Source organism: Ursus arctos, unplaced genomic scaffold (genome assembly GCF_023065955.2).
Source record: "Ursus arctos isolate Adak ecotype North America unplaced genomic scaffold, UrsArc2.0 scaffold_32, whole genome shotgun sequence".
Lineage (NCBI taxonomy): Eukaryota > Metazoa > Chordata > Mammalia > Carnivora > Ursidae > Ursus > Ursus arctos.
Window position 1 is genome coordinate 23,090,919 of NW_026623008.1, and position 20,892 is coordinate 23,111,810.

The window sequence follows — 20,892 nt, forward strand, 5'->3', positions numbered from 1 at the left end:
AACCACAAATTTGAAATACACGTAGGTTCCACTTTTCACCCATCAAATTGGCGGAAAGCCAAAAGTTGAATAGCGTCCTTTAGGTGACGCGGGAAAAGAAGGCAAGCTCATCATCCCTGGGGGAGGGGCGTTCTCTCAGCACAACCCCTGTGGGGACAAAATGGCAATATCTATAAAAATTACAAATACATCTGTGTTAGGCAGAATTCTAAGGCGACTCTCATGGCTTTCACCTTTGTGTGATCTCTTGCAACATGGGCGGAATCTGTGAATATGAGAAAATGTGAACTCAAGAATTATGTTTCATTATATGGCAAAGAGATTTTTGCAGATGTAAGTAAGGTCCTCTATCAGTTGATTTTAAGGTAGAGATTACATTGAGTGGGCTGGACCAGATCAGGGAAGCCCTTTAAAGACAGAATTTTCCCTGGCTGGTCTCAGAAGGAGAAGTCAGAGATTTGAAGCCTGAGAAGAATTCATCGTGCCATTTGGAGGAAGCCACATGGCAAAGAATACAGATGTCATCGAGGAGCCGAGGGAGACCACCAGCTGATGGCCGCCCAGAAACCCAGAGATCTCAGTTCTATGACCACCAGGAACCAAACTCTGCAAATGACAGCAATGAGCTTGGAAACAGGTTTCCCCCAGAGCCTCCAGAGGACGAGAACTAAGCCTTGCCAACCCCTTGATTTGACCTGAGCAGAGCACACACCACCCGGGGCTGGCCTTCTGACCAGCAGACTGTGAGCTAATACAGCCACTATGCCCTGTGAGCTAAGCAGCCATAGAAAATGAATACAGGGGCGTCTGGGTGGCGCAGCGGTTAAGCGTCTGCCTTCGGCTCAGGGCGTGGTCCTGGTGTTGTGGGATCGAGCCCCACATCAGGCTCCTCTGCTATGAGCCTGCTTCTTCCTCTCCCACTCCCCCTGCTTGTGTTCTCTCTCTAGCTGGCTGTCTCTATCTCTGTCGAATAAATAAATAAAATCTTTAAAAAAAAAAAAAAGAAAAGAAAACGAATACAGCATCCACAAGCCAGCAATCCATTTCAGGAAATTTATTCTGCACCTATACATGGGTGCATATGAGACAGTAGCTACGGGATTATCGCAACATTGTTGTTACACCGAAACCAAAGCAAACCAACAAATAAAACACCCAAACCCTAGAAACAGCTCAAACGTCCATCAGTAAGAATCGGTGAAATGAATCATTTCTGTCTCTTCAGCAGCGTCATGGACCGTGTTACAAAAGAACGAAGAGGCTCTGTTTGCTGATAGAATTCTCCAAGATGCCTGACAAGTAAAAAAAAAAAAAAAAAAAAAGTACAGCACAGTGCATGGAGTTTGTTGTCTTTTATGTAAAAAGGGTGTTATGAACATACGCTCATTTTTCGACATGAAGAAGGAAACTCTAAAAGGGTTTCTTGAGGTGCTAATAAAAAGTGGGGACCTATGGAGAGTGGGAGCGAGGAGTCAGAATAGGGCAGAGGAGGCTCAGGGGTGAGGGTGAGACTTTACTCCATGCTTTTTCACTATATTTTTGAACCTTGAAGATGTATTAATGAATGAAAAAAATCAAAAATTGTTTTCAAATGAATCAATGTGGGGGGCGCCTGGGCGCCAAGTGTCCGATTCTTGGTTTCGGCTCAGGTCATAATCACAGGGTCATGAGATGGAGCCCCGTGTCGGGCTCTGCACTCAGTGGGGAGTCTGCTTGAGATTTTCTCTCCCTCTCCTTCTGCCCCTCCCCCCTCTCTAAAATAATAAATAAATAAATACATACCTACGTCTTTTTAAAAAATCTGAAATGAATCAGTGGGGCACTTTCTATTCAGAGCTTCTTTCCGGCCTCAGCCTGCTCCCTCGTCTTGCCCCTACGGGCTGATTCAGGGGCATGTCCTCCGTGGAACCCTTGACCTCTGGTATTTCCTCCTCATTCTCCCTTGTGCCTCTGGAGAATTAGAGACAAGAATTCAAATAGCTGTGTCTGAGCAAGTCATCTCTCTGGAACTCAGTTTTCGCATCTGTGAAATGGGGCTGATCGCTCAGAGCGTTGGTGGGCGGTTCGGTGAGATCATTCCCGTCCAGTGACCCGCCCTTAGAAGGCAGCCAGCCGGTGGCAGGTCCTCAGGGCGTCGCGCTGGCTGGGACGGAGGAAGGAGGTGGTTTATCAAGCGTGCACTGGATGGACAAGAAATGGCAGCGCCCTTCACTTCCCGCCCGCGTGCTGAGTGACTGTGGCCGGATTCCTTCCCTTCGCTATGAGATGCCTCAGGATCCTGGAGCAAGAGATCTCGTTTCTGCAGCTGCAGACGAGAGGAATGCACTGGAAGAGCTCTCTCTTTTGTAGGCACGGAGAGCGCTCAGTGACCACGGCGGGCTCCCTCTCCCTCTCATTTCAGAAATGGGGTCGTGAGGCCCAGATGGATTGGCAGCTTGTTCAAGGTCACAGGGCATGTCAGAGGCAGAGCCAGGTCCTGAAGGCCCCCGACTCCCACCCACCCAGGCCCTTGACCCGCACGCCTCTCTCTGCCCGAGCACATTTGTGTCCAGACAACCATGTGGCGACACGAGGGACACTCTCCCGGGGCCTCCCCCGTCTTCTCTGCTTCTGGTTGGTGTCACTGAAGGGCTGCTGCCCACCCAGCCTTGAGTTCAGAGACCCCAGGTCCCCTGCTGGCCCTGAGCCCCGCCTGGGTGTCCCCCCACCCCCACGCCCTGCATCTTCCCCCACCTGCAGGAGGCACGGGTAACAAGCTTGTATTATTGGTTCCCCCTGGAGAGAGCATCCCTGGGGGTGGGGGAAAGCCAGTGGGGGGCGAGGGACTTCCCATGAGTTGGGGCACCTGCGTGAGCACTGGCATGACCCCTGACTTTGGTGTGTCGGCTGAAACTCCGAACTCCCAAGGGTCTCCCTCGTCTCATCCTGCTGCTCGCTGAGCTACCGGGCTTGAGGACGTGGCTTGCCCTCCCTGCACCAGACACACGGGGCTCCTGGGTTCTGGCAACCTTCCAGATCCCCAGGGGCTTCCGCTGCCCTTCTTGTCCCTGGATTCCAGGAGATTCCTCAGGATCCTGGAGCAAGATCTCCGTCTCCTGTCTAATCAGTGTGAGATAGGGTCCTGATTGTCGAGCCTTGACCTGATGTAAGAAAGGTGTTCCTTTTAGGAGATGTTGACTGTGTTGCTGACTGGAGAGCCTGTCGCGGTCCATCTCAGGTGTGGACTCACTCCCACGGCCCTCTGCCCGTAGTCACTTGCTCCTGGGAGATGCGCGAGGCCGTGTGCTTCTGTCCGAGCTGACGCACACAGACAGCAGAGACCCCCTGTGCGGGGTGCAGACCTGTTCTAGCCCCGTGTGACCGATGTAATCTGGTGCTAGTACAGGTCCACCCAAGACGTCCGAGCAGGTTTACACCAGCATCACCTACTTTCAACGGGTTCGACTCACTTTATGTCAGTTTAAGCACATTTGCATCTACTCAGCTATTCTGAACTCCTGTACGGCCGTTTGGATTTGGGTTCGTTTAATAATAGCAGACCCTGACCTTGCCCTGATGATTCCAAGGGTTTTTCATATATTAAGTCATATAATCCTCACACCTGCCCCACAGGTAGAGACGGTGTCCTCGTTTTACACATGGAGAAACTGAGGCACAGAGAGCTTAAGACACTGGCCCCAGGTTCCCTGGTTACGGAGCGGCAGAGGCAGGATTTGAACTTCTTCCTTCCGGCTCCTGGTCTGCGCTCTGAACCTCGCGTCGGGCTCCAGCGCGCAGATGAGCGTTTGAACCACTTCAAGAGGAGTGGATTTGAGCTGAGCCAGTCTGCTCTGTTTTGGCCAACATAAGCTGCTTTGTCCTGGCTCGATCTGCATCCAGCCCTGGATCTGGCACATTCCAGTGGACACACAGATCTCAGACCCCGTAGAGCCTTGAAATGGAAGACCGCTGTATTCGTTTTCCAGGGCTACAGCAACAAACTGCCACAGCCTTGATAACAAGGGAAACGTATCTTCTCACGGTGCTGGGGGTGCAGCAGGTATATTCCCCCCTCTGGAGGCTGTCGGGGAGAAGCTGCTTCCGGCCTCCTCCAGCTTCCGGTGGCCCCAGGTGTGCCTTGGTCACATCACTCCGATCTCTGCATCTGTGGTCACAAGGCCTCCCTCCTCTTCAGTGTTGCCCCCCATCTATCTCTCGTAGGGACACTGGCCAGTGGATTTAGGGCCCACCCCGATATCAAGGATGATCTCATTTCAAGATAATTGCATCTGCAAGGACTTTTTTTCCAAATAAAGTAACATTCATCGGTCCCAGGGATTAGGACATGGACATATCTTTCTCGGGGCCTCATTCAACCCATCACGACCACTAGGGTCACATAACAGTATTTCCCCTTAGGGACGCAGCTCTTAAAAGTGACTCTTCCCACTGGATTGGAATTCACCCATCTGTTGGGGTTTTATCACTTTCTGCTCAGGATGGAAAGGCCAAGTGTAAAATGTGCTGGCAGCCGTGGGAGAGCCTCTTGAACTTTTCAAGACCCTCTTATTCACATTCCCGGGTGAGAAGATCAGCGGAAACATCAAGTAACGTGTTTCTGTAAACAGGCATTCAAAGCTTGGACCAGCCTTCTGAGATGTTAGCTGGTGGTCTCACCAAGCTTCCTATCCCCGGGGAGCCTTCTTTACTGAAAGTGATGCTGAATTGAAGGAGGGCAGATAATTAAGAGATGAGGGGGAGCTGTTAACCCCGAATATCCCAGTACTCCGGGGGTGAAGACGGCTCAGTGGTGTCATTACTCAGCACATAGACTTTGCAAGGAAGCAGCACCCGGGGGCCTTTTGTACCCAACTGGCCCCAACACCAGTGATGCAGAAATATTACACAAAAGGGAAAGCTGTGTTTCTCTGCTCGGCATTTTCCCACTCGCACTGACCACCGAAAACCACAAACACTACCAGGTATGAGAGTCAACTTAGCCCTTGCACAAATTTGGCCTCGGCAGAAGCGTGTGTCCAGGTGTTCAGGGCTTGGGCTTGGGCTTGAGGTCCTGTTCGGCCCCCAACAGCTGTGTGGGGGAGCCAGAAAGTCTTTCTGAGTCTTGACTTTCTCATCTGTAAATTGAGATAATTGGGTCACCTGGGGGAAAGGCTAATGCTTGGCACCTGCCACGTATGACAGAGAACAGACTGGCGGGCCAAGGTCGTCACAAGTTCACGGGCAGTGACTCTAAATGGTCACTCCGCACGGCTGGCTCTCCTACTCTGTTTCTCCAGTGGCCTTGGTTGTGATAATGATTTCAAACCTAACCCTTGGTCTTCCACCCCGTCCTCTGCGCCTGTCTCACATTGGCAGTGGCTTGCTTCCACTCCACTGGGAAAATGGAAACCATCGGAGGAGCCTCCCTGGTCTTCGTCTGCCGAAATCTACAAACCCATCTCCCCTTCTCTTTGGCCTCCCCGCTCCTCTCAAAGCCAGCTCTATCTTCTGAGCTCTGCCCCCTCCCCCCCCCCCCTTATTTTATCAGGGACTTTGCTCCAGGGTAATCCTTTTCCTCTGTATCACCTGGCCCTCCCCTCCTAGCGGTCAGGACCATTAGCGCAGACTCGGTTTTGTAGCCTCCATAGTTGGAGGAAACGCTCCCGTGACCCTCGTATTCCCTTCCAGCCAACACTCCAGCTTTCCGCTTGCCTTGGCACTAACACGTTCTGAAACGTTGCCTATGATTGTGTTCTCCAGTTCACTGGCTCCCATTTGCTGTTCCACCCCTTCCACTCCAGCTTCCAGCCTCTCTCTTCCACTAAGTCTGCTCTCAGCAAGGTCGCCCGATGTCCCTGTTGCAAATCCAGTGGATGTTTCTCTGTGCTCAGCTCATTCGGCCTTTGGGTCACATTGCACACAGGTCAACTCTCCCTCCGTCTTGAAACACTCTCTCCTATTGGCTGCCTGACCTCTGCTACCTGGCTTCCCTCCTCTCTCCCTGGCCACCTGCTCAGTCTACTGTACCATTCCTCCCTCTCTGCCTAGCTTCTAATACGGGAGCCTACCCAGGCTCAGTCCCTTCCCTCTGTTCCAGTGGGAGCTGGAAACCAGTATAAGTCACACGGTAGCCTAGAGGTCCAAATGTCCCTGAGGCTGCCCAGACTCGGGGGAGGGGAACAGTCTCCAACTCTCAATATAGGAGCAGAGCATTTGTGGCCATCGTCAACCCACCGGGCTAGAAACCCAGAAGTCCTGCTCGGTTTCTCCCGTCTCCCACCCCCCATCTGCTCCCTCAGTAAGTCCTGTCAACACCCCCCACCCCCCACCCCCGACAGACTGGGTCTCAGATAGGTCCACTTCTCTTGTCTCCACGGCCACCAGCCTCGTTCAGGCCCCAGCGCCTCTCGCCTGGTCCCACCGTTGCCTCCTGCCTGGTCTCCCAGGATCCATTTCTGGCACGAGGTCCACTGTTCTCGCCGGAGGGGCGCGAGTGGGGTTTGCTGGTGTGTGTCACATTATTTCAGTCCCCAGTGACATCTCTCCAGTGATCAGAAGTCAATTCAAGCTCCTCGCTCCAGCCTGGGGGCCCTCCCAGGCTCATCTCGCCCCTCTGTCCTGCTCCGTCACTGCCCTGCGGCCACGCCGGGCTTCCTTGGAGCAGACCCACCTGCGCCAGCCCTCAGCGCTCTCGCTCGCGCTCCTCGCCTTCCTGGGACACCCCCCTCCCCAAGGCTCCTTCCTGTCCTTCAGGTCTCAGCTCACATGTCGTCTCCTCCCCTAGACCCCGCTGGCCACCACGTGACTCCAGGGTCCTACACCGTGTACGCATGTAGAGAGTGCGTCACTCTGTGGAATGACTTACGGAAACGTTCGTTTGCTCGTTTACGTGTCCGTGTTCCGGTTAGAGTGAAGACTTCGCCGCAGAAGGACCTGTGTCTGTTCGGGTCCACCCTGAGCTCTCAGCCCCGGCCACAGAGTAAATGACCAGCACATGTAAATGACCAAGAAACAGTCATTGAGTGAAGGAGAAAATCCGACGGGACGGCATGCCACGGCGCGGTACCACGCACTTCCACGTGGCCCGGAATCTTCTCTGCGAAACCTGCAGCCTGCTACGGCAGCACAGCCTGTCACACAGCCCCGAGGGCGGGGCTTTCTGTCACACAGTCCAAGGGGCCCCGGGAAGGCCAACATGTCATGACATGGCCCCACACGCACAGCACGAGGCCTCGCTTGGATCGCCGGGCATCACCACTCTCAGCTCTGGACATGTCCCGGCGGACCACAGCGGGCCACAGAGGACCCCCAGCCTTAGCCGGAGTGTCCTCTGGGACCCAAGCATCGAGCCCCAGGCCCCAAGTGGTGGGCCCTTGGCCGCAGACCTGGGTTCAGCAGAGCACAATGGGCCTTTGTCTTCCCAGAAGGCCCTGCTCAGCCTGCAGAGGAGAATGGCCCATTCTGAGCACCCGGAGCAGCTGTGTAGTGGGGGGTGGGGGTAGCACTGGACTGGGGAGAGGAGAGGAGGCCTGGGCCTCTGCTCTGCTGTGTGACCTTAGGCACGTCACTGTCCCTTTTTGCTTGCACCTCCCTTTGTAGAAAGAGAAGAGCGTGAAAAGGCCTCTAACAGTCATCCGGGTACCGATGGGAAACCAAGGCCCAGAGAGAGACAGTGTCTACCCGGGTCACAAGTTACGGAAGACAGAGTTGCCACCAAGCCCAGGCCACCTGCCTCCCAGGAGGCAGAAGGGCTCAGAGGGTCTTGCTGTGACTCTTCACCTGGCATTCTGCCCCCAGGCCCTGGCAGCAGAATGAGACCGAGAATGAGGCACCAGGAAGGGGGGGCATGGAAAAGGAAAGTGAGGCTATAGCACCCACCCAGCCCTGCCCTTTTTCTCTCCTCTTTGGCCAAGGAACCCAATAAGTCATGAGATTCCACTGGGGTGGGCTGAAGGTCAAAATGAGTGATGACAAGGGACACCCGCCCCCCCCCCCCCAGCCATGCTCTTGGCTCTGCAATCTTCCCTGGCTCTGGGTTCCTGCCTCCTGGGCACAAACAGGCAAGAACGGGCAGAGAGCCCAAGCCCCCAAACAGACACAGACACCTACACAGATACACAGACAGCGAGACAGGCACCTAGCAGATAGGCGGGCACAGACAATGACAGTCACACAGCTATACCCACGGACACACAAGCCAACAAGCACACAAATACTGGCAAAGAACACACTGCCAACAAATAACCAGACGCATGACCGACACGCAGGCAACATCCAGACACACAGACAGCACACACATAACAGAGAGACAAGCGGACGCAGACAGACACGCTCAAGCAGAAACACCGCACAAGCACAACGATTCAGATACACACACACACACACACACACACACACCAAAGATTCACATGGGAGGCCCACAGGGAGCGACTGGGGGCAAAGGACGAGCCAGCTGTCCAGGGCCACAGCCCAGCCCCCAGCCCCAGAACCCAACTGAAACTGGCCCACGGAAGTGGGTGCTGTGAGTATGAGCCCTTCTGAAGGCAGCCTCCATCTCCCACCCCGAGGATGTGCCATTAACAATACCGAGGGGCCCGCCTTGCAGTCGGATGAATGGAGGCTAGACACAACCAGGGACTTCCCAACTAGGAGCGTGTCGAGACCTGTAGTGGGTGACTAAGGATGGCTAGAGGGATAGGAGCCAAGTAATGGCAGGTAGGGAGCCTGCATTCTGGCCGCCAACGGGCAAGTCTGTTCTGAGCCTCGGGTTCCCACTAGGCTTGGTCCTCCCAGGTCCCTGCAGGGAGAAGATGGGCCCGCTCCTGGCGTGTCCCTGCTAGTGCAGGGGGCCCTGGGACATTGCTTTCCCCCACCACCACCCCGTGCCCTACAGCAGGGTGACTCCCTGCCCAGTGCGCCCTGGCAGGGGGTAACCCAGTTACAGATGCCCGTTGTCCTGGTCCTCTCCCCACCCCCAGGAACTGGCCAGCTGAGGATATCCCTGGGCTGGGGGAGGGGTGTGGAGTGGTCAGAGAGAGGGCAAAGGGAATCCCCATGCCTGATGTTCCCCCTCCGTGGGCAGACTGTGAGGCGCGGGTCTGGGGATGGGGGAGTCTGTCCAGGTGTCATCTTTCATCCTCCCTGCCCTTAGAGTCCCAGAGCCAGGGACCCAACCTGCTGGAAGAGGGGATTGCGCAACAGAGAGGTGAAAGGTGATGGCGGGCCTGGCGGGACAGAAGCCCCATTGTTTGGGGCCCAGGCCAGCCCGGGCAAAGGAAGGGTTTATGCCCCAGGCAGGAAGGGGGGCTCTGTGGGGGGCACCAGCTGCCAGAGCTCTTGCCCTTGGGCCCTGGAGGGGGACAGGTGCCAAGCAGGACGCCCTCAGGGTTGGTAGAGGGGGCAGTGCTTGGCAAGGTGCCCGGGCAGCCTGAGCAGGGCAGACCCAAGGAGTTACGGGGCAGGGAGGTGGCCCCCACCCCACACCCACCCCACCCCCTCGAAGGATGAGCCGGCAGGGTCCTCAACCATCTTCCAGATTCCAGTCATTCCTGGGAATGGAGGCGGCTTGGGACGGCCCCAAGCCTGGGGGGTACTATGATGGAGGGTGGGGGGGGTATGACTGTTTTTATTACTGAGGGGTTGGAGAGGTTCTTAGAGATTTTTGCTGCCCACACCCTCCCCATCGTTTCCCAAACTTAGCTCCAAAACTCAAAACTCGGAGTTCCTCCGCCCCCAACCTTCCCTTCTCCCCTGGAGCCCTCAGCCAAGCGGTGAAGCCCACTGGGAAGTCCTTACCGGCGTCAGACCACAATCCTTTCAGCTTCAGTTGGAGTTCCGCCCCCTAAGGGAACCGCTGTCACAGGTCCCAGTTCCAGAGTGACAGGGCTCCTCCAGGTGTGAGCTAGTGGGGCCCCTCCTCCTGCAGCCCGGCCGGCCCAGGGCGGCGCTGCGGGCGGGGCGGTACAAAAGGCGGTCCCGCCCCGCACTCCTCGCTTGACTTTTTGAGTGTCCCGTGGTCGCCGGAGCTGGGAGGCGGAGGCGCGTGGGGCAGTGTGGGCACAGCCTGTCACCAGGTAGGGACGCTCCCCTGAGCAGAGGGGAAGGGGTGTATGCCAAAGGAAGGAACAGAGAGGAGGAGGCAGGCGGAGGGAGCAGGGAGGGCTGGCAGAGAGGGAGAGTGGAGGGGGGAAGAGGGACACAGAGGAACACGAGCCAGGGGGACCCGTGTCGGGACTGGAGGTTGCAAAAGGGTAAGAGGGACCCAGATAGGAGAGAAGAACTCCGTCCAAGCTACGGGTGTGGAGCCAGGGGCACCAAAATCACCACAATCCCCACCTCCTGTCCTTGAAGGTCCCCAGGCAGGTCAGGGAGGAGCTCCGTTTCTGGCTCAATCCCCTTCCTGCCCGGGGGCACAGGAATCAGGGTCTCCGACCCTGCCGAACCCTCGCTGAACCCCCTTGGACTCAGAGCCGCAGGAAGCTGGGAGATCAGTCCCCAGGGTGCCGGGGAGTCTCAGCTGCCCACCACCTCTGACCCCTGACATCTGCGCTCCCTGGGCCCAGGAGGCACCATGTGGCGATGTCCACTGGAGCTGCTGCTGTTGCTGCTGCTGGCTGGCGAGTCGGCCCTGGGTGCCCGGCGGGGTCGTGGGCGCCGCGAGCTAGCGCCAGGCCTGCACCTGCGGGGCATCCGGGATGCGGGCGGCCGGTACTGCCAGGAGCAGGACCTGTGCTGCCGCGGCCGCGCTGACGACTGCGCCCTGCCCTACCTGGGCGCTACCTGTTACTGCGACCTCTTCTGCAACCGCACCGTCTCCGACTGCTGCCCTGACTTCTGGGACTTCTGCCTCGGCGTGCCACCCCCCTTTCCCCCCATCCAAGGTGGGCACCAGACGGCCAGGAGGGTGGGTCGCTTAGTCAGCCCCAGACTCAGCAGGGCTCAGAAGCAAGGCTGATGCATTGACATTTCCAAGGGAGGCTTTGTAGAATCTGGGAGAGACCCCGCCCCACTGTCTGCACCTCTGGGAAGTCCCGCTCTGGTCTAACTTGAATCTCTCCAGCAAGACTGAAAAAGAGAAGATCCTCGGTCAGTGGGATTCCCAGCTGGCCCAGGAGAAAGGCAGCCTCCTGCCCTTTCTCCCAGTCCTGTCTCAATGCCAGACAGGGAAGGTGCTGGCCCCGCCCGCTGACTCACCCGCAGGCTGATAAAGCCCTCAGGGGTTGGTCAGGCTCATCTTAGCCATTCCTCTGCCTTTGCTCAGGATTCTCTTACGGGAGGTGGCTGGTCACGCCTGGGAGGTGGGGCGAATCTGTTCCTGCTTTCAGCCGGTGTCACCATCTTTCCCCTGCCCTTGTCCCTGTCCGACAGAGGAATCATTTGAATCCCTTCCCCCAGTTCTGCAGGCCTGTGGGCCTGGGTTGTCATCCCAAAGTGCTGTGTTATCTTACGGAAGTCACTTGCCTTCTCTGGGCCTCGGCTTCCCCATGCCCCTTCCACTCCCCATCTCCAAGTTTCAAGTCATTTAAATGGCAAAGGATCTAGGGAATGTTGTGGCTGGCGTCCAAGTGAAGCAAGAGGGATCCAAGTTGGGGTCACTGAAGAACTTCCCAGGTAGCAGTTGGTATGTGACCGACCCTGCCGGAGAGGACTTAAGAAGTTATAGTTTGAGTTTAGTTTCAGTGAGGGCTGGGCCATGTGTGTGTGTGTGTGTGTGTGTGTGTGTGTGTGTGTGTGTGTTTGGGAGGATTCGGGACACCTGACTTCTGAGGACCTGGCCCTCTTGTCTTCTCTGGTCTTGGTTCCACTTCTCTTCTCTTCCCTCCCCCCAGGATGTACGCATGGGACTCGCATCTATCCAGTCTTGGGAACCTACTGGGACAACTGTAACCGTTGGTGAGTGTTTGGGGCTTGGAGGGGCCTTGCCTTGTGGACCCCATGGCCTACAGACATGGTTCCAGTTCTGTCCCTGTCACTTACTTGCTGAGCTTCTGTGTCCTCGTCTGTAACACGGGGATTTTTACCCTGACCATGTCAGCTTAGAAAACAACATTCTAACGGCATTCCCCAGGAGCGGTCAGCCACGGATGCCTGGCTCCAGGTGTGGCCCCTGAGCTGGGAGCGGTTCCCTGTCCCTCCTGGCTTGGGCTGGGCTACTGCCCCTCCCAAACTTTCTCGGTGTCACGGGAGAATCCGGAGAAGGGGGCGCCAGGAAGGAAACCTCTGACTGCAGCATCCGCTGCCCTGGACGGGATGAGGGTCAGGGATGGCTGAGCTGGAGGCCAGCCAATCTGTAGCGGGGGGCCTTCCCTGGAATGTGGCCCCCCTCCCCACCATTCCGCAAGGGAGGGAGGATGACGAGGGAGGGAGGGTGGGAGGATGACAGGTCAGGAGTGCCCCCTACTCTAGTCTGAGTCCTGAGTTGGGAAGCCAAGAGGGGTTGGGTAAGGAAGCCTTGAACGCCTGATCAAAATAATGGGGACCCTGTGGCTTTGAGGAGGCGGCCCTGCACCCACTCCACCCCATGCCCTCTTTGCCTGGGACTGAGAGGCCCCAGGGAGGAGGAAACTTTTTGGAATGCATTACACATAAGCTGTTTCCATTGCCTCACCGTGAGGGGTGCTGGGTCACAGTGAGAGCGGGGACTCATGAGATTCGGCGTGCATCTGGCTGAGAGAGAGTGTGTGTGTGTGTATGGTGTGAGTGTGTGTTCATCACGCATGTGTATTCAGAAAGCTCAAGCACGCCTGCATGACCCTCCTGCTCCTGGTAGGATGCCTCTGGGCATGGATGGGTTAACCTCTTTCCCACTCCTATCCCTGGGGCCTGGCTGCCCTGGGCCCCTCTGGAATGCTGGGATCTGCTGCCACCAGCCCAGTCTAGACCTGCTTGGGCAGCCCTGGGGGCAAAGGGGGAGGTGGCAGGAAAGGAGTGACCAGCCCACTGGCCCGCACTGGGTGGCTCGGTTCCCTGTGCTTGACACCTGAGCGAGGGAGGGTGCGGGGCAATGTCTGTGGGCCTTCCAGGCTGTGTGAGACCTCGAGGAATGCTTCGAGAGTCAGAGAGGGAAGGGGAACGTGAGGAGAGCCTCCCCTCCCACGCAGCCTCCGCCAGCCCTCCCCGAAAGTGCCCCCGCCCACTCCGGGGACTGAAGAGCCCGGCCATACTGGGTTTGTTCCCCTTGAGGCTCCTTAAAAGGCAACAGGGGAAGCAGGGAGCTTCGCATCTTGTAATAGCAGAGTTATGAGCTTGTAAAAGCACCGTAGAATTTGCAGAATTCCCTGCTCATCGACACCTACTGATGAAAGACCTACTATGTGCCAGGCACTGTGCTGGGCCAGGTGGACACAGATGGGGCAGAGGGTCCCTGTCCTTGCAGTGAAGCTTCTGGTCCTAACGATGAAGGAGGCCCCACACAAATAAACATCTTCCCACCTGTGACGGGTGTGACGGGGGAAGGAAATAATGGGGGATCCTGGTTTAGGGTGGAGTGGGGGCAAGGGAAGGCCCCCCAGGAAGGGAGATGGTTATGCTGATACCCGGGAGGCGGCCAGACAAGGAGGGAACAGGGGGGACCAGCTCGTGGGAAGGCTGGGAGGTGGGACAGATCTCACCGCAGCTGGAGCTGTGATGTGGGGACAGAAGCCCCGAGGAGGTGCAGGCCACGTCCATGGGTCTCATGAGCGGTGCTGGAGCCACTTAGAGGCACACAGCCTGACAGACGGCGTGGAGAGATCTCTGGGGATGGACCGCGGGGTATGCCGTGGATCGCAGAGAGGGGCAGGGAGCCTGGGTAGGAAGCCGTTGCCATGGTCCAGGTGACAGGTGAGAAGGGACTGGAGGAGGGGGGTGGCAGTGGAGGGGTGAGAGGCAGGTGAATACAGAACCTTGCATGATGTGCCTTCCCAGGATCTGCTGGCGGCGGGCGTGGCAACTGGGGGTACACCACAGACCTCGAGTTCTGGTTTGAACCCCTGGGTGGACAAGGAGGCGTGGCCTGAGTTGCGGATGTTAGGGGAGGAGCAGCCCTGGGGAAAGGCAGTCTGGGCCATTTCAAGCTTGAGATACCCCGGGAGGAGATGTGAGGAGGCCGGGTGGATAGGAGTCTGAAACTCAAGACACCGGGAGGCTGGGGGTTCCCGGAATGGAAACACTAGTCGCAGATAATGATTCTCGAGCACCCAAGGTGGGCCAGGCCCCGTGCTAACGGCTTTACAGGCTTTTGTAAAGCCTAAATCCTGGAATTGGGGGGGGGGGGGAGGGATGATTCACGTCCTCAGGGTCACATGACTCATCAGCGAGGGTCAGAGCCCAGGACTTGAATTTCAGGAGCCGGGCTCTTAGTCACTTCACGACACTGCCTCGGTCACTCATTCACCCAAGAAATATTTCGTGGGGTGCCTACGATGTGTTGGGTTTAGTTTTCTAGGCACCGAAGATACCAAACAAACCCTGCCCACCGGGCCCTTAGTGTCTATGAGGAAGCAGGTATCAAGAGCGCGAATAGCGAACTATACAGTGTGTCGGGTAGCAACGACACGCTAAAGAGAAAATGAAGCAGGAAAGCAGGAGAGGAAGGCGGCCAGGGCAGGCCTCCCCGAGCAGGTGACTTCTGAATAAAGACTTGGAGGAAGTGAGGGGTGAACCTTGGGAATGTGGGAAGAAGAGCAGCTCAAAGGCCCTGGGGCAGGAGTATAGCTGTTGTGAACAGTCAGGGGAGCAGCCTGGCTGGAGCCTCAGGAGCCAGGACTTGGAGGAGGGGGTCACAGAGGGGACAGGAGGACAGATCATGCAGGGACAATCTTGTTAGCACGGCAGGGACTCTGGCTCTTAGCCTGGGGTGAGAAGCCAAGAGAGGGTTTGGGCAGGGGGATGACATGATATGACTTGGGTTGAACAGGGTCATCCGGCAGCTGTGTTAAAAATATACTGAAGTGGGGGTGCAGGGCAGAAGCGGGGAGAACAGTGGGGAAGCCGCAGCAGAATACAGGGAAAAGGTGACTGGCCCATGATGGCTGCAGGAGGAATGAGACGTGGTTTGGATTCTGAATGTGTTTTTAAGGCAAAGCCAACAGGATTTGCCCATGAAGCCGATCAGCACGTGAGGGAAGGAATCAAGGGTGACTCCCAGGCTCTTGGCCTGAGGTTCAGGAAGGATGGACATTTTCCACAGACCATAGGGAGAGCAGGCGTGGGAGTGGGGGATCAGAAATTCAGTCTGGGATGTGCTGTTAGACACCCCAGTGGTGATACTGTGTAGCAGCAAGATTCCTGGATCTGGAGAGATCTGGGCAGCAGATATAAACTTGAGAACTATGAACTTGAAGTTGACATTGAAAGCCACCAGGTTGAACGGGATCACCTAGGGCTTCTCCCATAACCGCTGGCACAGGATCTCAGGCGCATGGTGACTTCTGAGGCTCCCACCCTTCAGAGGATGCCCAGCCCCCCTCACCTCTTCCTTCCCTCCTGCTCTTCTAGCACCTGCCAGGAGCAAGGGCGGTGGGAGTGTGACCAGGAGCCATGCCTGGTGGACCAAGACATGATCAACGCCATCAACCAGGGCAACTACGGGTGAGAGGCCCTGGAAATGACCCCACTGGGCACAGTCACACCCTCACCCAGATCTCATGCACGTGGATGCGAAGCCAGTATGCACATCTCCCACCCACAGGCACCTACCTCCAGGACCCCCAGCCGTGGCCGGTCTGTGACTTGCATCCCTTCTCTTTCAGATGGCGGGCTGGGAACCACAGTGCCTTCTGGGGCATGACCCTGGATGAAGGCATTCGCTACCGCCTGGGTACCTTCCGCCCTTCTTCCTCTGTCAGCAATATGAACGAGATTCACGTAAGTCCATCCTTGCCCACAATCCTGCCGTCTCCCCATTGCTTGGGACCCCAGGAACCCTGGCACGCTCCTTCCTGCTCCTCCAAGGGCCTGGGCCTAACCCCCTCCAACAGGCTGTGTGTTCCCGGACAACTCACTCACCTTCTCTGGGCCTTAGGTTCCTGCCCGTAACTGGATGTGCTAGCAGGAAGGCTCGATGCTCAGATTCTGGGTTTTGTGGTCCCCGCACAAGCCCCTTGGTGGCCTCTCCAGCCTGGGAAAAATGCTATTCCTTCCAGTACAGCTGGGTCAGGCCCCAAGGGGCCAGGAGGTCACCTTGGTATTTTGGGAAGGGAAGGACAGATAGTGCTCTGGCTAGAGAGCCAGAATTCTCGGAAACCAGTACTGACTCCGTAGAACACCGAGGGAGGAGGGGGCTTCTCCCTTCCTACCAGTGGGACCCTCTACGGGGAGAAACGGAAACCAGACCTGAAACAGTCGCAGGGTGAGGAAGGGGAACTCCAGCAGGTCAGGGCTGGGCCACAGGCTGCAGGGTCTGTCCCTCAGTGGTGGGCAGGGAGGAGGTAGTCGTGGGCCAGAGCCACCCTCCCCCTGCAGAGGGACTTGGGCTCAAGGCTAGGGTGACCAGACCCTGCCCCTGCCCTCACTCCCCTGGGCCTCTGCTATTTTCTGCCTCCTGCTATTTGCCTTGGCCGCCTGCCCGGTCACAGGACCTTACTCCTTCTTCCCTCCCCTGCCCTTTAGGGCCTGAAGCCCAAGGTCCTGGTAGGAAGAAGGAAGTGTCAGATCAGAAGGTGCAGAGGAAGGACAAGGCAAGGGTTAAGAATGGAAAGTGGGTGACCCTGGCCTCGCCCCTTCCCTGCTGGCCTCATCCGTACAATGGGACTAGTCACCCCCACCTGACACAGGGGAGGCACTAAATGGTGCTTGGGTCTTCCACGCAAGTCAGTGTGGAGATTGCCAGAATCCCTCAGCAGCAGGAATACTCAAGAACAAACCGCAGAAGGCCCTGGACTCTCGGGGGCCCTTCAAAGCCACAGGCCCCTGAAGGGTCGGCCAGGGCAGAGGCAGGAGGCAGACGGACTGACTCTTGCTTTGCAGACAGTGCTGCGCCCCGGGGAGGTGCTGCCCACAGCCTTCGAGGCCTCTGAGAAGTGGCCCGACCTGATCCATGAGCCTCTGGACCAGGGCAACTGTGCAGGCTCCTGGGCCTTCTCCACAGCAGGTATGTCCAAGGGCGGAGGCTGGCGCAGCGCGAAACGACGGCCAGGCCTGAGCCCCCTGACGGCCCTTCTGCCTCCCCCACCAGCTGTGGCGTCCGATCGCGTCTCAATCCATTCTCTGGGCCATATGACACCTGTCCTGTCGCCCCAGAACCTGCTGTCTTGTGACACCCACAACCAGCGGGGCTGCCGCGGGGGGCGTCTCGACGGGGCCTGGTGGTTCCTGCGACGTCGAGGGTGAGCTGCGGAGGGTGTGCGCAGGGAAAGGGACGTGAGGCCGGGGCCTCGGGAAGGCAACCCGCAGGAAGGGCCCGGGCCATGCTTCTCAGGCTCACCGCCCTTGCTCCCTGCTGCTTCTCCTCCAGGGTCGTGTCTGACCACTGCTACCCGTTCGTGGGCCGTGAGCAGGACGAGGCTGGCCCGGCACCTCGCTGTATGATGCATAGCCGGGCCATGGGTCGGGGCAAGCGCCAGGCCACCGCCCGGTGCCCCAGTAGCCACGCCCATGCCAATGACATCTACCAGGTCACTCCTGCCTACCGCCTCGGCTCCAGCGTAAGTTCGTGCTTGGTCGAGGGGGCAGAGGCAGGGGAGCCGGGAGGCTGGCCAGAGGCTAGAGCCTCAGCCCTGATGGCTACGCTCCTCCCCACTCCCAACCCTCCAGGAGAAGGAGATCATGAAGGAGCTGATGGAGAACGGCCCTGTCCAAGGTAAATGCCCCTCGTCCTGCCTCCTGGTTCCAGAAGCTTGTGTCTGCTGGAGACTGGGCGCAGCACAGCAGCACGAGTGGTCTGTGTAGCACCGAGCAGCAGACCCGCTGGGGCTGGGAGTCAGGGGCACCTGTGGGGGGCACTTACAGTCCTGGTATGGGTCTGGGCGTGCAGCTCCAGACCTGTGCTGACGGGCTGAGCCGGCCCTACTCTGACCTTGGCCCACAGCTCTCATGGAGGTCCACGAGGACTTCTTCCTGTACCAGGGCGGTGTCTACAGTCACACACCAGTGAGCCTCGGCAGGCCAGAGCGGCACCGCCGGCATGGGACGCACTCGGTCAAGATCACAGGGTGAGGGGCTTGGGGGGCGGTGGAGGGGATGGGGCAGCAGGGCTTTCACCAGGGGCTCTGAGCCGCCCTTGAATCCCTGCCACCGGGCTGCAAAGCCCCCTGTCGAGGAGGAGGAAAAGGAGGAGGTTCTCGTCCGGGGTCGCAGAGAGAGGTGGGGGCCTTTTAAGGTTTTCTAGGCGCTGTTCCTTCCTTTCACACTGGGATGAAATAACTCCCTTGAAAGACAGACACGGATCCCAGGGGTGGCTCAGCCTCTCTCCATCTCAGCACCTACCCCAAGTCCACCTGCCTCACAGACTCCCCCCCGCCCCCAGTCCTCAGTTCCCCGCCGGCTATACCCAGAGATGTTCCAGTCAGTGATTCCAGTTGTCCAACCATCAAATGTGGGAGCGTGGCGCCTCCAAAGTACCCCTGTTCTGGGAGTCTCTTCCTTGTGGCTCCTGGCACCCACCCCTCCCTGGCTCCCCAAGCAAGGAGGGAGGGAAGGCAGATGTGTGAGGTCCCAGAGAACTGGTCCCCAGGATGCAGAGCCCTGCAGGGAGGCCCAAGTTCTCCCCCTTTTTGCTCACCCCCTTCGGTTACCCCTTTGGTGCCCTCCCCCGACAAGGGTGCTAGAACATAGACTTCCAGAGGTGGAGGCTGAGGGAGGGAGACAGTGGTCTGGAAGCGGAAGGCCCCTGGGGTTCCAGCCTCTGAAAGCAGGTGGAATCAGCTCCCTTCTCCCTCCGTGGCTCTGCCCCCACCAGGTGGGGTGAGGAGACGCTGCCCGATGGAAGGACGCTCAAATACTGGGTGAGTCCCTGAGCGGGGTGCCCTGCGGCTGCTGCCTCCTCCCCTCCCCCCATCCCAGGGCCCCCCTCACCGCCCCTCCTCATTCCCAGACGGCGGCCAACTCGTGGGGCCCAGCCTGGGGCGAGAGGGGCCACTTTCGCATCTTGCGCGGCGCCAACGAGTGCGACATCGAGAGCTTCGTGTTGGGTGTCTGGGGCCGCGTGGGCATGGAGGACATGGGGCACCGCTGAGGCCCTGGCACCTCGCCGGGCCAGCCGGCGGAAGAACCCCTGGGGCGGCGACACCGCCCGGCCCCTCCCGACGCAGCTCCGGGCGCAGGCGGGCGCCTGGGGTCTAATCCCCGCGCGGGTTCCGCTGACGCAGCGCCCGGCCTGGGAGCCGCGGGCAGGCAAGGCTGGCGGAGCCCCCAGACCTCCCAGCGGGGACTGGGCAGGGCCTGGCCCGGGAGGAGCGGGCCTGCAGATCCCAGGCCCCGGCACCCCCGCTCAAGACCACTGAAGCCAGGACACCCCCAAGTCTCCAGCCCCACCACCCTATCCCACCCCACCCTTGTACTTTTATTCTCCAAAGATATTTATTTTTCTTTTCACTGTTTTTAAAAATAAAAAGAGTATTGATAACTGTGGTACCTTGGAACTTTGGGGAGTGGAAAGCCAGGCCAGAGATGGTGTGGCATATGGCTAGACAGCAGAAAGGACCGCCTGAGGCCTTGCTGGTTGGCACGTGTGGGTAGACTAGAAATCTTAGCCTCCATTCAGCCCTAATTGCCAGGGACCCTGGGCGCTGACCCACTTGGAGGTGGGGCATGGATGGCATGTCCTTTGGCCCCTAGAGAGACATGGGCCCGTGGGAACCGCCTTTCAGACGCTGAGTCAGCACTGCCTGGTGGGGGGAAGCCGTACCCACCCATCAGCAGAACTGGCGCCGGTGCCCAGCAGGCAAGGGGGGCACAGCCCCATAGTGGCTGGAGCTTCTGTCTCTGCAGATCAGCCTCTCCAAGCCACCCAGGCGAAGCCCGCCTCCACACCCCCACCGGTGCCTGGGCTGTACTGGGCCGGCCTCTCTGAGCCCTCTGCCTACCCCACCTCCCCAGGCTCCCAGTGCCAGCAAAGTAAGCCTAGTCCTCAGCCTACCTTTCAAGGCCATCAGGACCCACCACACCAGCCTCCTGGCCAGAGCTCTTTGCCCAGTGTGCAGACAACTCCAGAGTTTTCACTGCTACCCGAATGTCCAGTGCACTTGCAGACGGACAGGAGTTTGCACATGCTCTTCCCCAGTCCAGATGCCCTTCCATCCCACCCACCCCTTGTCCCACTGCTCTTTCAAAGCCAACTCCAGGATTCCTTCATTCGGATAGTAGCCCAGGGGACTGCTGATGTGCCAGGTGTTGTGCAAGGGACCCATGCTTTCCCAAACCACCCGCCCCGCCCCTCCCCTCCCCAGCATGGCCTCGGCACCTCCTCCCTGGACTCATCTGGCCCTGCCCTTTCACCCAGTATTTCACTTATCTGAGAGCCTGCCTTCCTCCTCTGGGCTGGAAGTTCCTTGAGGGCAGGGACTGGGGTTCCGGGACCTGGTGTAAGGGGGCGTTACCGTTCGTGGAATGGTTGAGTGAATCTGCCCTGATCTTCCCCCTCCCCTCGGCTCCCAGGACCCCAGCCCAGCCCAGTCCTCCGGGAGCTGACGTCCCTTCCTCTCCAGGAGCCCGGGGAGGCTGTGCCTGGCGGCGGGGGCTTCCCGGGGCCGCAGTTGTCCTCGCCCCCAGTCCCAGGGGACCGGAAGCCTAGGGGCGCCCGCAGGGGGAGCAGCGGGAGGTCCTCCTCCGGGCAGGCAGCCCCTCAGGGCCGGCCGCGTCCCGGCTTCACGTGAAAGGAATGCGGGGCTCCCGATAAGCGGACGCCTTTGTCTCATTTCCTGTTTGCCAGGACGTCCCGAGCCGGCTCCCCTGGCCGGCCCGCCCGTCCCCAAGGAGCCAAGGCCGGCGGAGGCC

The 20,892-nt window shown here is 58.4% G+C and overlaps 1 protein-coding gene and 1 long non-coding RNA gene across 3 annotated transcripts; one reads left to right on the plus strand and one right to left on the minus strand.

The window, feature by feature from the left end:
- Positions 1-1,039: 1,039 nt before the first annotated feature.
- On the minus strand, positions 1,040-10,658 carry LOC113268380 (uncharacterized). Of its 2 annotated transcripts, XR_008956770.1 has the most exons (4): positions 9,775-10,658; positions 6,845-6,933; positions 1,783-5,114; positions 1,040-1,292 (listed from the first exon to the last, which is right to left on the minus strand). It is a non-coding gene; the product is annotated as an uncharacterized LOC113268380 (long non-coding RNA). The 2 variants fall into 2 exon arrangements; XR_006411437.3 differs by lacking the exon at positions 6,845-6,933 and having other exon boundaries at positions 1,783-1,950.
- TINAGL1 (tubulointerstitial nephritis antigen like 1) lies at positions 9,949-19,522 on the plus strand. The gene is made up of 12 exons (XM_026516823.4): positions 9,949-10,052; positions 10,542-10,859; positions 11,808-11,871; positions 15,457-15,549; positions 15,711-15,825; positions 16,927-17,050; positions 17,135-17,285; positions 17,414-17,603; positions 17,713-17,758; positions 17,987-18,110; positions 18,857-18,902; positions 18,992-19,522. Exons 2-12 carry the CDS (start codon positions 10,550-10,552, stop codon positions 19,130-19,132), a joined length of 1,404 nt encoding a protein of 467 aa, XP_026372608.1. The 5' UTR covers positions 9,949-10,052; positions 10,542-10,549; the 3' UTR covers positions 19,133-19,522.
- Positions 19,523-20,892: the final 1,370 nt, after the last annotated feature.

Coding starts and splice junctions, on each gene's coding strand:
- TINAGL1 (XM_026516823.4), top strand. CDS start 10,550: ATGTGGCGATGTCCACTGGAGCTGCTGCTGTTGCTGCTGCTGGCTGGC. Junction 17,051..17,134: donor CTGGGCCTTCTCCACAGCAG/GTATGTCCAAGG, acceptor CTCCCCCACCAG/CTGTGGCGTCCGATCGCGTC. Junction 18,903..18,991: donor GAAGGACGCTCAAATACTGG/GTGAGTCCCTGA, acceptor CCTCATTCCCAG/ACGGCGGCCAACTCGTGGGG.